General features: G+C 37.1%; 1 protein-coding gene across 2 annotated transcripts in view; it reads right to left on the bottom strand.

The window, feature by feature from the left end:
* serinc5 (serine incorporator 5) overlaps positions 1–12,123 on the bottom strand; it is a 36,461-nt gene extending 24,338 nt beyond the window's left edge. The window contains exons 1-2 of one of the 2 annotated variants that reach the window (XM_077231687.1): positions 11,755–12,123; positions 4,637–4,804 (exon numbers count right to left, since the gene is read on the bottom strand). In XM_077231687.1, the coding sequence (XP_077087802.1) occupies positions 4,637–4,804; positions 11,755–11,781 (195 nt within the window). In that variant the 5' untranslated portion in view covers positions 11,782–12,123. The remainder of the gene's footprint in view (positions 1–4,636; positions 4,805–11,754) is intronic. The other variant, XM_077231688.1, reaches the window with a different exon arrangement.
* Positions 12,124–13,158: the final 1,035 nt, after the last annotated feature.

Here is a 13,158-nt window from a genome sequence, read left to right on the forward strand (position 1 = left end):
GGACTTGGCTGGTTTCTGCTTGTGTCTAAAAAGTGCTAGGACTTTGAAAGTTGTAAAAAGGTTTACAGTGTACGGCAAAATATGTAGCGTTGGTCTATATGATCCTAACAAATTATATCTCTATTCTGCATTCACTTGCAAAACTTTTGAATTGCCCGAGAAAGTTTAATTCGGTCATACAAATTCTATGAAAAATTTCCCCAGAGAAACTTTGGAGGATGAAATAAAGACCTGGGAGGAAATATATAGCCAATATAGCCAACACAAAAGTTATGCAAGTAACGTTAAACGCAAAAACTATTATAGCCTAATCTTTCCTGGCATCTCATCTTTTCCCATCACTTTAGGTTTGGTTAACATCTTTAATCATTTCACAAGCTATCTTAAACGAACAGAGGCATGGTCTGAGATAAAAGTGTATTTACCGGTGTTGAATTCTCGGAAGATGAAGAAAATATCCGTCAGATAAAAAAATGAAAAAATTCTTCGCCAAAATACAAACCGCCACAATGGAACATCCCTCATGGCCTCATCGTCTAGTTTGTCATACTGTGAGTGTGTTAATGATAAAAAAATAGACTACTTACTTGGTGATTCCACGAGATAGTGGTAGATGTCTGAATAGTCCGGCAAAGAGAGTGTGTATGTTGTGCCATTTTTGCTATCAAGAAACTTTGCAGATCTAGAGCGAGTTCTGTTCTCAGAGGAATCCGTTTGTTTTCCACCAAAAAGGGGCGTTACCCTTCGATGACACAAAAGTAGCGTTGGTCTATTATAAGATTTCTAGCAGAAGGCGTCAGGTTTTGATTTTTTTTCTGTTGATATTTGATAGAATCCACAATGCTATGTATCTGAACAAGAAGTCCAGGACCTCCAGCAGAAAAATATGTCTTCAACATTAAAGATCTAACGGTATATTAAATTGTACATATGGGGTACTTTTTATCTTTGTGTGCACCAAACCCATCTAGCGTGTTTGCTGCCAAAAAGCTCTCTTTTTAGTTTCATCTGACCACAGAACCCTGTGCCGTAGGGCTGGGCGATAAATCAATTTTATCGATTAACTCGAATGCGTAGTTAACGCCGATTTTTTAAAATGAAAATCAGTTTTCTCTTTAACAACCGCCGACGCTCCCATCTGGGCTCCCGTAGTTCCGACCGGGCTCAGCGCTTGCCATGATAGAGATGCACAAACAACATGGCAAATGAGCAAGATCGCGGCAGCTGAAGCACATCCGCCCCAAAACATTTACAAGCTGAATCTGCAGGGCCGCCAACTCTCACGAGTTCACTGTGAGAGACGCAATTTTGTAACTTTTTACACGCTCTCACGCCACACATCCATTTTCTCACACAGAGAAAAATCGCAAAGCAAAGAGGACACTGACACCGACAGACAAGACAGAGCAGGTTACTATCGATATGAAACATATTCTCAGCTCTCAGATTCTGTCAATTTTATTACGAAATTCAAACAATAAACACCGTTTTGGCGCTTGTAAATGTGACGTGAAAGAACGCTGGCAGATCTCAGTTCAAGCAGCACGGGAACCGATCATCTGTTACTCTTTACTACCAATTTACCGAAATGTAATAAAATCGATCGATCAGTGTTTTTCAACCGCGGAAATATGTCCATAAAACAGCTGGAGAACAACATATGTCACGTAACGTTACATTTACCTCAGGATGCCTTTTAATGACCCATAGCACGCATGTTAGTTGGACTTCAAATAATTGCTATAGAGAGGAGTATTTTGCTAAATATGCTAACTATATTACACATTTATTATATTTTTACCTATATCATTAAAATAGTATAACGTTGTTATTATAAAAAAATGCATTATATTTAATTTGAGTTAGTTTTAACCTTTAATAATACCAGCTGACAGGGCTCTCTGTATGTTTACAGCATTAGGTGAATTTTTTTGGAGAACAATTAATACATTAATGTATCTACTGTACCTATTTATCCAAAGGAATTTATATTGAATCAAGATCAGAATCAGAAAGTTGAAATTGTGAAATTTGTGTTAAGCAATAATAAAAACAGTAGCATACCAGTAAACTTAATAAAATTATGTTTATTTACCAAATAATTTGATGCAAGTTTTTTGTTTTTTTACACATCCCCCCAATCCCATTCCACCCAAAACATATTTTATGTTACATTTTCATTGTTTTCAAAGACAGGGCCTGTCCTCTTGTCTTTTTGGCTTGTTGTTTCTGATTGCACTTTAATCGAGATCAAATCCCAGAAGGTAATATTAAAACAAAATAAAGTTAAAACTTGTTTTGAACAATTTCTTTGTCATCTGCAGATTGATTTTAAGTAGGGAGAGAAAAAAAACGATTTAAATCATAAATTGGATTTTTTGTGAAAAAATTAGGGATTTTTTTTAGGCCATATCGCCCAGCCCTACTGTGCCGTTTGAAGTTCCAGTCGTGTCTGACAACTGAATATGCTGGAGTTTGTTTTTGGAGGAGCGAGGAGGATTTTTCTTGAAACCCTCCCAAACAACATGTGGTGATGTAGGGGTTATTTGATTTATTTTTTATAGGCTTTCTGACCCCCAAGACTCAACTAATCTCTGCAATTCTCCCTCTGTGATCCTTGAAGAGTCTTTGGCCACTCAAACTTTCCTCCTTACCGTTCATTAAGACAATATAGACACGCGTCCTCTTCCTGGCAGATTCGTAACATCTTTAGTTGATTGGAACTTCTTAGTTATTGCCCTGATGGTCAAAATGGAGATTTTCAATTCTTTAGCTATTTTCTTACAGCCACGTGTATCTGGTGCGTCCGTGTATTCGGGTTCAAATAAATATGGCTGGGCAAAAAAATGCAAGTCTTCCTCTGTGTGGAAATCCTTAGACATGTTTGTGAAGATTGTTTTGTTTCCAGCGTGCGTTTCCCTCAGACTGTAAACGAAGCTCGGGCGCACCAGACACACGTTAGCAGCGTCTTACATCAGCAGCGTCACTGAACGCGGATCCCCAACAGAACCGGAAGACAATACAATGCTGAATAAAGTCCTAGTTTTGGTTATTTTTGGACCAAAATGTATTTCCGATGCTTCAAAACATTCTAACTAACCCACTGATGTCACATGGACTACTTTGATGATGTCTTTATTTCCTTTCTGGACAAGGACAGTATACCGTTCATACATTTTCAATGGAGGGACAGAAAGCTCCCGGACTAAATCTAAAATATCTTAAACTGTGTTCTGAAGATGAACGGAGGTCTTACGGGCTTGGAGCGACATGAGGGTGAGTCATTAATGACATCATTTTCATTTTTGGGTGAACTAAGCCTTTAAGGGAATTTGGCCTTTGTGTTTCCTCATATTTAAACTCCTGTGAAACAATAACTCATAGCTAGACAATGTCATGTTCCTAGTCACCCTGGTGTGCTAAAAAAGGTAAACATTAATGGGAATATACTTCAGAGATATTTTACTCGTAAATGTCACGTGTCTGTCCTGTCTCGTATTGCACATGGGTGTCTTTGTTATGTTGGGCCATGTGCTCTTGTCATTGTTTGATCCCTCCCCCCCGTTACCTGATTAGTCTTTGAGTTCTTCCACCTGTTCCCTCTTGATTTGTTCCCTATTTAAGTCTCTTCTTGTTTGCTGTCTTGGTCGGATCTTTGTCTTATGTTACCCCTGTTCCTTATGATGGTCTTCGTGTTCTTGGTCAGTGTTTGTCATTCTAGTTCAGTTCTGTTTTATGTTTCATTGATTATGTTTTCCCCCTTGTGGGTTTTTGCTTTGTGTTTTTGTTTTCATTTGTTAATAAATATCCTTTTACTGCACTTGAGTCCTCTTCTCCATTTTTTGTAAATTGTATCGTGACAGTAAAAAATTCTAAGGGTACCAATAATTGTGGCCAACGTGTTTTGTAGAAAAACATTTATTTCATAATGTGATTTCCCCCCCACTTTCAATTCTTTTACTTCAATGAAAGGTTAGATTTTTGGCAATTCTTTCAATGAAAGATCAGAAGGATAAACGATGCAGATTTATTTTTTACAACCAGTTTTGATCATATTTACCAGGGGTCCCATTAATTCTGAGCACGACTGTATATAAACGTCAAACAATCACAAATTCATTTAAAGTTAAACAGAAACTGATGTTGGGCTAACGTAGCCTATACCTCTCTCATTCGGCACAAATCCAAATGTTTCCATATTCGTAATGTATTTTGATGTTAAACTATTATTTATTATACAGTATATAAACATAACATCGTTGGAGCAAGAAAATGAAATGTCAAACCCACACAGAATCTACGGCCACAGGCCTCCACTGAAAATACAGCAGATTTTCAATGAAACATCCCTGGCCCTATTGTGTGTTCACTTTTTAAAGTTTGGGTTTTTAGGTAACTTGACAATTCTTTTATTTACCAACAAGAGGGCAGCACTCTCACTTCAGATTAACAGATTTAAACCCTAAATTTTACCCCCCAAACAGCCCACAAAATATGACTAAAGTACACCAAACCAGTAGGTTTATAAGACTTGCCACCCACTGTTGCTGACCTGAGACCAGATTTAATGGTCTTTATATATGAGGGAACCTGATACTAAAAAATGCAGACTGAGAAGCTCTGAACAAAGACTTACATGTTCTCGCATTGCCGTCTCCACAGTGGGGGACATCATGATGACACAGGTCACCGTGACCAGCATGAAGAAGAGGGCGTACATGAAGCGTGTCGAGGTGGACTGTTTGATCTTGGGACAGCAGCCGCAGCACAGGGAGCAGGCAGCCGATCCACAGCAGCAGGCCAGCTGCAGAAACACATCAGATGAGTGAGCGGGACACATGCAAGTGCTTAATAATAACCCTTCACAAACCACTACAATGATTTACAATTAAACAATGGATTTTAAAGCACATTTGCACACTATAAGTATAAAAAAGGCAGTGTTATTGTAAACCAATGACAAAGACAATATTTTTAAGATTAAGTCAAATTCAAATTGCTGCTAAAATAAATCAATGTACTGTTAAACTGATGAAAAGCATGGGGGGGGGGGCGACATCCTATTGGCCGGTATCCCCTTTAGCAGCACACATGCTTCATTCCTATTGGCTGTAAGGAATAGTAGAGCTGGGCTGTTGTTACTATGAAGCATCTTAAATCACATGACGCAAGATACAGACATAACACGAGGCTCTGAGATCAGATTGAGAAGATGCAGTATCAACAAACGTCCCTGGAAATTCCTTATTCTCTTTATCTACAGTTTGCAGACAAGATCATGCAAGCAGAGAAAGAGAGGATAGAGCTCCAGTCATTTGGTGCTTTTCACATCATTACCATCATTTCATAACTTGAATAAATTATTTATATTATAATGTTTAAAATAATAACTTAAATATAATTAAGGATGCATTTATAGTATTATGTTTAAAATAATAACTTAAATATAATTAGGCGATAATTCTTTATATTTGAAAGCCAATAACCGGTATATTGTCAGATAAATCTAAATCCAAATGTCTTATTTTTAAATTTTTATTTTTGAGAGCCTGATTACAAAAACACTTATATCACCATTAAAAGCCATGTACCAACATGTTCTCATTATAATTTTAATGAACCATATTTAAAAGACTTAACTGTATTTTCCTTTTGGAAGTGATTCCAATCATTCTTCAAGCAATTTAAAATCATCATGGCGACCAGTGCGCATCTGAAGTGTCTCAGCTGAAGGAAATAATACATTATTTATCGGCTTTAATATATCAGCCAAATGTTCTTATCGGGCCAATAACGATAATATTAAAAATGAACATATATCAGCCGATACAGATATGGTGGCCGATATATCATGCATCCCTAAATATAATATAATGTAAATGTGTAATATAGGTAGCATATTATTATTTAGGTTTCTAGATCATTCAATTTATATGACATATTCTGTTGCCATTCTCCTATGGTTATTTTAATAATAATTATAATATTATGTTACATATTTTAATAATTTTTTTATAAAGTCATTTTTATCATTATTTTATAAAGTACAAAATCATCTACCCAGAAGTGAGTTTTATTTTTATAAAAATGTTTTATTGCATGATTTGTCAATATTAAAGAAATCATTCATATTTTATTTGGTGTTTTCCAAAAACACACACTAATTTATATATTGTTGGAATGGGATCTTTATTTTCAAAAACCCAAAAGTTAAGAAATCAAGACAATAATGCTGATATTCCTCTAGAAAGCACTAGAAGCCTAAAGGTTCATGAATTTGACAGTAAACAGCACATCATATTAATTATGCGACGACACAGATAGCAGGAATCAGAGCAAAGGCAGGCACACCATCTCCAAAAATCAGGAGGACACATCCCCCTCTCCAGACAGCAGGTGGTCAGCACGTACGACCCCGACCAATGACAGACCCATTTCTCCACATCACCACGGAGTCCCACTCATTGGTCAACACCGGTCGAGTGGTGGGACAGCACTCTACATCCTCTCGCAAACAAACCATCCCCCACATCTCCTGCTCCGGAGACAGTTCTCAACCCCCTACAAAGAGCCCTTCTCTTACCCTCTCCCGCAACCAGCAGGGGTCTGAGTGAAAGGTGACAGACTACTGGTAAGGACAATAACCTACGGACATTGTTTTCCTAACAATTCGAGCTGGGAATTTCTCAAGCTCCACAGAAGTGTGTGGAGGACCTTTATGAAACTGCATTCAAAAGTTGGAAGAACGTTGTGTTGTAGCAAACAGATTCCAGGTTTGTTTGTAGTCCCGCTGTGTTTACACCCCGCAGAAAAGCTGACCATAAAATAAAGATCTAAAGCTATTAGAGTACTGGTTGATGCAAAAAAAATTACTTTTACATCCTTTAATAAAAAAATAAATAAAAAAAATAGAAAGGCAGTCAAACTAAGCAACGAGTTTAGACCCTACAAAGACATAGTAGTATGATTCTTGGGCAAAAAGCTAACTCAAGCACGGGCTAGATTAGGGCCCTGTGATTTCCATGGTGTGGAAAACATAGACCAAATTGCAGAAAAAATGGAATTATCACAGAATTTCCTATTTTGAGAAAATAAATCTAATGGTGTGTTCACACTTGTAGTTCGGTTGGCTTGGTTAGTTTGGTGCGCACCAGGGTTCGGATGGCAGCCTTCACACTTATTCAAATTAACCGCACTAACAAAGCAATAGCACCAGGGTTGTTTTTAATCGAATCAAACATGTCAAGTGTGAACAGACCCCATATAAGTCCCCCATAATTTGATTAAATATGCAGCTGATTCTTTGCTGTAGTTTCGATAATTGTCAAATAAAATGATTAGCACAGAACCATTACCCCGTTTGAAAAAATGCTAATTGATTAGAATTTTTTAACTCTGTCCCCGCCAATTGTCCACCATTCCTGCAATCCATGTTTTCGCGGTTATACAGTAGGAAGCGCTATTATGCATATTCTGAAAGAGTACAGAATCTCCATACCAAAACAAAGGCGAAAAAAAGCAGATGTTATTACCTATTACCTAATGTAATACCAAATTTAGGATTTTTTATCAAACAGTAGGCTACATTTTATTAACTTTTAATAGGAAATAAAATTAATTAATCTGTATTTATTTATTTTGGCTTAAAGTATTGCGATAGTATCATGAATTGTATTGAACCTTGATTGAGTGTATAATTACACCCTTACTTGACAGGCAAACAAATAATCGGACACAGTTTTAGTGATCCTTGGTGCATGTTGCAAATGGTCAAGAACATTAGGACACATTATTTCACTGAGCTCAAAAGTACTACCATGTCGAAACTCACCAGACAATTAATCTATAGTCTCAATGTCATGAATAGCTGCTTTGTGGGTCTGTTAGCCAGGCAATTGTACAGCTGAGGCAAAAATGTATTACTTCACTGTTTGAAGTATACACAAAAAAGTGCTCTTTTTTTCCCATGTGAAGAGTACCCATAGTAACACTGAAGAGTCTAACCTTCCCAACTAGAATCATATGGCACAACGTTGATGGATGGATGCCGATTGCTTGACAGCTTTTTCAATTTGAAACAGAGTAACCCAAAGGCTCATGGGACAAGAGTAAACACAATCTAAGATGGTAATTGAGGGAAGAGCGATAGAGATGCATAAAGGCTGTGTGGAAGGGTGAGAATGTCTCACTGCTACCCAAAAAGTTAACACAGTCCTGCCACAAACGGCACCTTTCAGTTCACTAGAAGAAGAAAAAATCACTAGCTGAGATTTGAGGAACGTGTGAAAATCCACACAAATTGTTCCTATAGTATAATGCACATTTTGTTTGGTGATGTTTCATGTGATTGGTGTTATTTCATGGCTTTTCATCAGTAAAAATCAAGTAGCGCACTAGAGATGCTACACAGTCATTGGAGTTCTCATGTGGGAGTTCAGACAAATCAGTTCTTAAAAAGTTATGTCAAGGCCTGATCAAGAACAGTGTGCCACTCAATTAATTACAAACAGAAAATGAGATAAAGACCCTTCCAGTGCAAAGCTGCAACAGTACTGTCTTAAGCCATGAATGTTTACACAGCACAATATTACTGGGCAATAAATCCAGCTTTTTTTATGCAGAATGCATCATTATGACTGAGTAGGACAGTCATCCATGACTCAAACCCAGATATCTGAAGGAGAAATCCATTAGATTTACATAACATTTCCCAGCAGGACAAGACAAGACGACAAATATTTTTAAGAACTGAGAACCTTGAACGCTTGAACACAACAAAATGCCACAAATCATCATGATATTCTGCTTCACATCTTGACAAATCATCAGATTTCTTCAAACTGTTGCTAGATATCTCAAAGATACTTCAATCAAAAATGAAAATTCTCTTATGGCCTCCCATATTTACAAGACTTTCTTCCAGATGAACACAAACCAATATTCTTAGAAAAAGAATCCATCTCTGTCCAATTTCAACCACTTCAAGAGATAGTTGAAAAAACATTCGACCGGAATGCTTTCACAGTGTAAATACTCATGTGGTCCAATGCGTTCGAATCGCCACAAAAGACCGTTGTCTCCCCGCCTACTGACCTACTGCGCAAACATAATGGGAAGCGCGCTAGCCGGACGGGATTTAAACTTTGTCGGCTGAATACCCAAGTTTGGTTTGAATATGAAAAACGTACCAAGCACAATGTTCTCTCACCATTCCTGATTTCTAACACACACTCACCGTGTTCGGCGTGGTCTTGCGACTGTCAGAGCAGAAACATAAGCTGCTGCTCTCCGTATGTTTTTCTGTTTTCTGCGGTCGTGTTCATATGTAAATTGTACAAGCTTATTTTACTAACGGATTAAAACACCAGGTACAAACGGAAATGTTTCTCCTTTGTCTACTTGTGATCTGAAAGACCAAAACGCATCTTAATAACAAGTGTGAATAGGGTAATCCATACGACCCCAGTGGATAAATCAACATCTTCTGGAGTGAGATGATAGGCGTGTTAGAAAAATACTAACATATAAAATATTAGAAAAATACTAATATGAATACAAGTTTAAAATATTTGTATTTTTCTCACACGTATATCGTTTCACTTCAGAAGATTTTAATTAATCCACTGGGGTCGTATGGACTATAGTCATAATTACGTTGTGTGGTTCTATTATAATGTTATTGTACGTTGGTGTGGACCACAATAGATATCCGTATCTTTAGAGTTTTTGTTCTTAATGCGAACAGGTCTGTCTGTTAAAGGGGAAAAACAAGAGCTTGACTATACATTAGTGCCACCAACAAATTAAGTGTAAAATGGTTTTGAAAAGGTACTATGAAACTGACAAGTAAATAGTGGTGTATAGTGGAAGTACAAGTTGTCCAAAAACCCACAACACAATGAAATGAACAGAAATGAAACAATGCTCTTCTAATCTTATGAGAATTACTGTATTAAAGGGACAGTTCACCCAAAAATTTGCTTTTTGTCATAAGTTAGACCTACTCATTCTAATGTTTTTCCAAATCTGTATGATTGACTTTCTTTTTTGTTCATTACAGTGAAAAGGTCAGTAGGCCCCAATTATGTTTTGGACCCCATTCACGTTCATTGTATTGACAAAAACAGTCGAAAAAAAAACACTCTTCAAAATAGATTTTTATGTGTTCAAACAAAGTCAGTCATACATGTTTGGAACAACATGAGGATGAGTAAATAATGACATTATTGCGTGAACTATCGCTTTAAGTTATGGACAAAACAGCTAAATTATACTATCCATCCTGTGTGTGTTATGCCACTTTAATTGCTTTGATATTATGACAATATCATGATTTAAACCATTTAACTGAAGGCGCATTGAATTTGGTGTTGTCTTGTGTGTTTTTTAATGCTCATTCGAATACGGAATCTACAAATGTTAATTAAGGCTGCTGTTGTCGTTGCCATAAAGAGGGAATATATTAGTGTCAAAGTTGAATCAACAGTTAAACTAAGCGGGTTATCTAATGATAGCAATTAGTTAACAAACACTGAGACTACGCGATGCCAACCAACCCCCCCCCCCCCCCCCCCCCCCACACACACACACACACACACACATTTGTGGGGCCACTGGCTCCTGACAAGCTTAGCACTAATGAGACAACACTATTGATGCTGAACACTGACTGCAAGCTCTCTCTTTCCACTGCTAATCTTATGCAAACAAGCAGCCACATGGATCCAACCAGGAAATGAAAAGACCACCCGCGGACGCCACCACGTACAAAGGGGCTACAAGACCCTCAGAGAAATTAGTACACTGAGAATGTGAAGTAGACAATTACATTATCAGTATCACTCATTTTCAATATCTAGACCTGAAGGGTTTCCTGGTGGAGTGTCCTCGAATACCATCCGTTTTATTTAGGTTCATTTGATCAAATTTCATTTACAAATGTGGCTCGTTTGGAAACAAGGACAGATAGGGACATATTTGATCTGACCAGAATGCTAAATGAGGACAATAGGAACATGAAACATGGTCAATCATAGTGATGACATAATTTCCTGACAATGAGAACAAGTCATGATAAAATTCTGGTTAGATAACACTGACACCACAGTTGATGAAAACATTATCTTGTGAAGTCAATGGAAACCAGCTTCCTGCTGAAGAAAAAAGAAACTTAAACCAGCCTAAAGTGGTTTGGTAGTTTTATGTGGGCTGTGCTGGTCTTTCAGCCAAGCCAAACTGGCCTTTAGCTGAAAAATGGCACAAAACCATATAAAACCAGGCAATAGACCAGTGCGACCTCGGAAGTGAGACCATCACAGCGTCTAAAGGCTGGTTTAATCATTTTCCCCTCAACGGTCTCTTCATCGGGTTTAAAATTAAGTAATAATTATTTAGTTATGTTAAATAAATACTGGACTAAAATAAGGAGTTTATAAAAATATGTTTTTATCTCCATGCAAAAATTATGTAAAGCAGATTTGCTAAGGAGAACTCATGGCTGTTAACTGATACACAGAACAAACAAGGGTGACACTAAAAGCTGCTTGTGTAGCCTATTTTAAATTGACTTATTAACAAATACAACAAGCACACATTTTAAAAGAACGGAACTTTTATTATTAAACTTTTTCTAGAGCATATGTGTACATCAGCATCAAATGCTACAGAAAATAATTTAAAGAGGAGTAACCGAGTGTTCCGCGGGGTTCACGACGGTGATGTTTCTACATGCTGTACAGTAAATGCATCACTCACCTGAGACACACAACACGCCGTACACATGTTGACAGCGAGGCAAATCCTCCTTTACACACACTAATCCAGTTCAAATGTTTTGCTCGTGAGATTCTAAATAAAGCGACCGTGGTTTGTGTCTGCTGAGCTCTCGCGATCAGTCCTGCACGCGCGCCGCTGCTTACAATAGAGTGTGTGACGTGTGTGCTAGCAAGGGCTGTCCGAGACTAGAGCGTGCAGAAGTCTGCGAGATGATGACCGAGATAAATCCGAAATCACAGATCCTGTTGGGTTACATTGGTGCTTTCCTGTTTAAACCAATTTAGTATTGATCTTGCATCCAAATCAAATAATATCCTCACTGTATATCACTTCCGCTATCGTCATACTGTGAGGTTTCGAATTTCCCCTGAACACAATGACAATGAAAAACATGTATTTAAAGCCCTATTGTTGCCCGGCCGGACCAAATTTTTCTATGGAGCAGGAACACGTTTAAACTATGTACCTGTTATTCTAATTTTGATATCATTGTTTTAGATCATTTAAAAAATGCGCGTTTACTTGTATTGTTTACATGTTGTATAGCGGTTGATGGATGGGAGTTGACGAAATTAATGTTTTTTTTTACTACAAAAAAACATGGTTACCATAGTTCAACCATGGTAACCACAAATTAACCATGGTTTTGCTACACCAACCATATAATTTGTAGTAAAACTATAGCCATACAAATACAAAAAACATGGTTACTACACTTTTACCACAATAAAACCCATGGATATTTTTCGTAAGGGTTTGGATTTGCTCATACAATCGTTTTCCAGTTGGCTGGCAGTGACAACAAAACAATGCCTCTCCTAACTGTGTTTGACACTGTTTGTAAAGTATGCAAGTTGCAGACATCTGTTTTCAGCAGTAAGTGATTGGGCTCAATAAACTACAAGTAGGTTGATATATATATATATATATATATATATATATATATATATATATATATATATGTAATACTACTGGGTTTTAACTGGTGTTTGGTAATAGAAATGCTAACTGTAAATCTTAAACTTTCAACATATCACAAAGTGTTGGTGAAGTGTGGCCAGTTCTCTGACAAACCGAACTGCCAGAGCAGAGTAGATACAGGCAGGTCTGTGACACAACAGCACCTCACTCAGGACTACTGATGAGGTTTCAAAACATGCCAAACTGCCAAGGAAGAACACTGGACAGACCAATCTGTAAACTATTAACTACTAGACATTAAATCCTTAAAAACAGAGCTTATTAAAATTAGTTTTAAATTTTATTATAAAACTATTGTATTTTTTTTATTATTAAAAATTAAAATGTATTGTACGTGCTTTTTGTAAATGCTATAATGATTGCAGAATATACTAGTGATATAAATGCGGGTGAAATGCATAA

The sequence above is a fragment of the Siphateles boraxobius genome, unplaced genomic scaffold (assembly GCF_051911475.1).
Source record: "Siphateles boraxobius isolate OS27281-9 unplaced genomic scaffold, OSU_SipBor_1 16, whole genome shotgun sequence".
Taxonomy (NCBI): domain Eukaryota; kingdom Metazoa; phylum Chordata; class Actinopteri; order Cypriniformes; family Leuciscidae; genus Siphateles; species Siphateles boraxobius.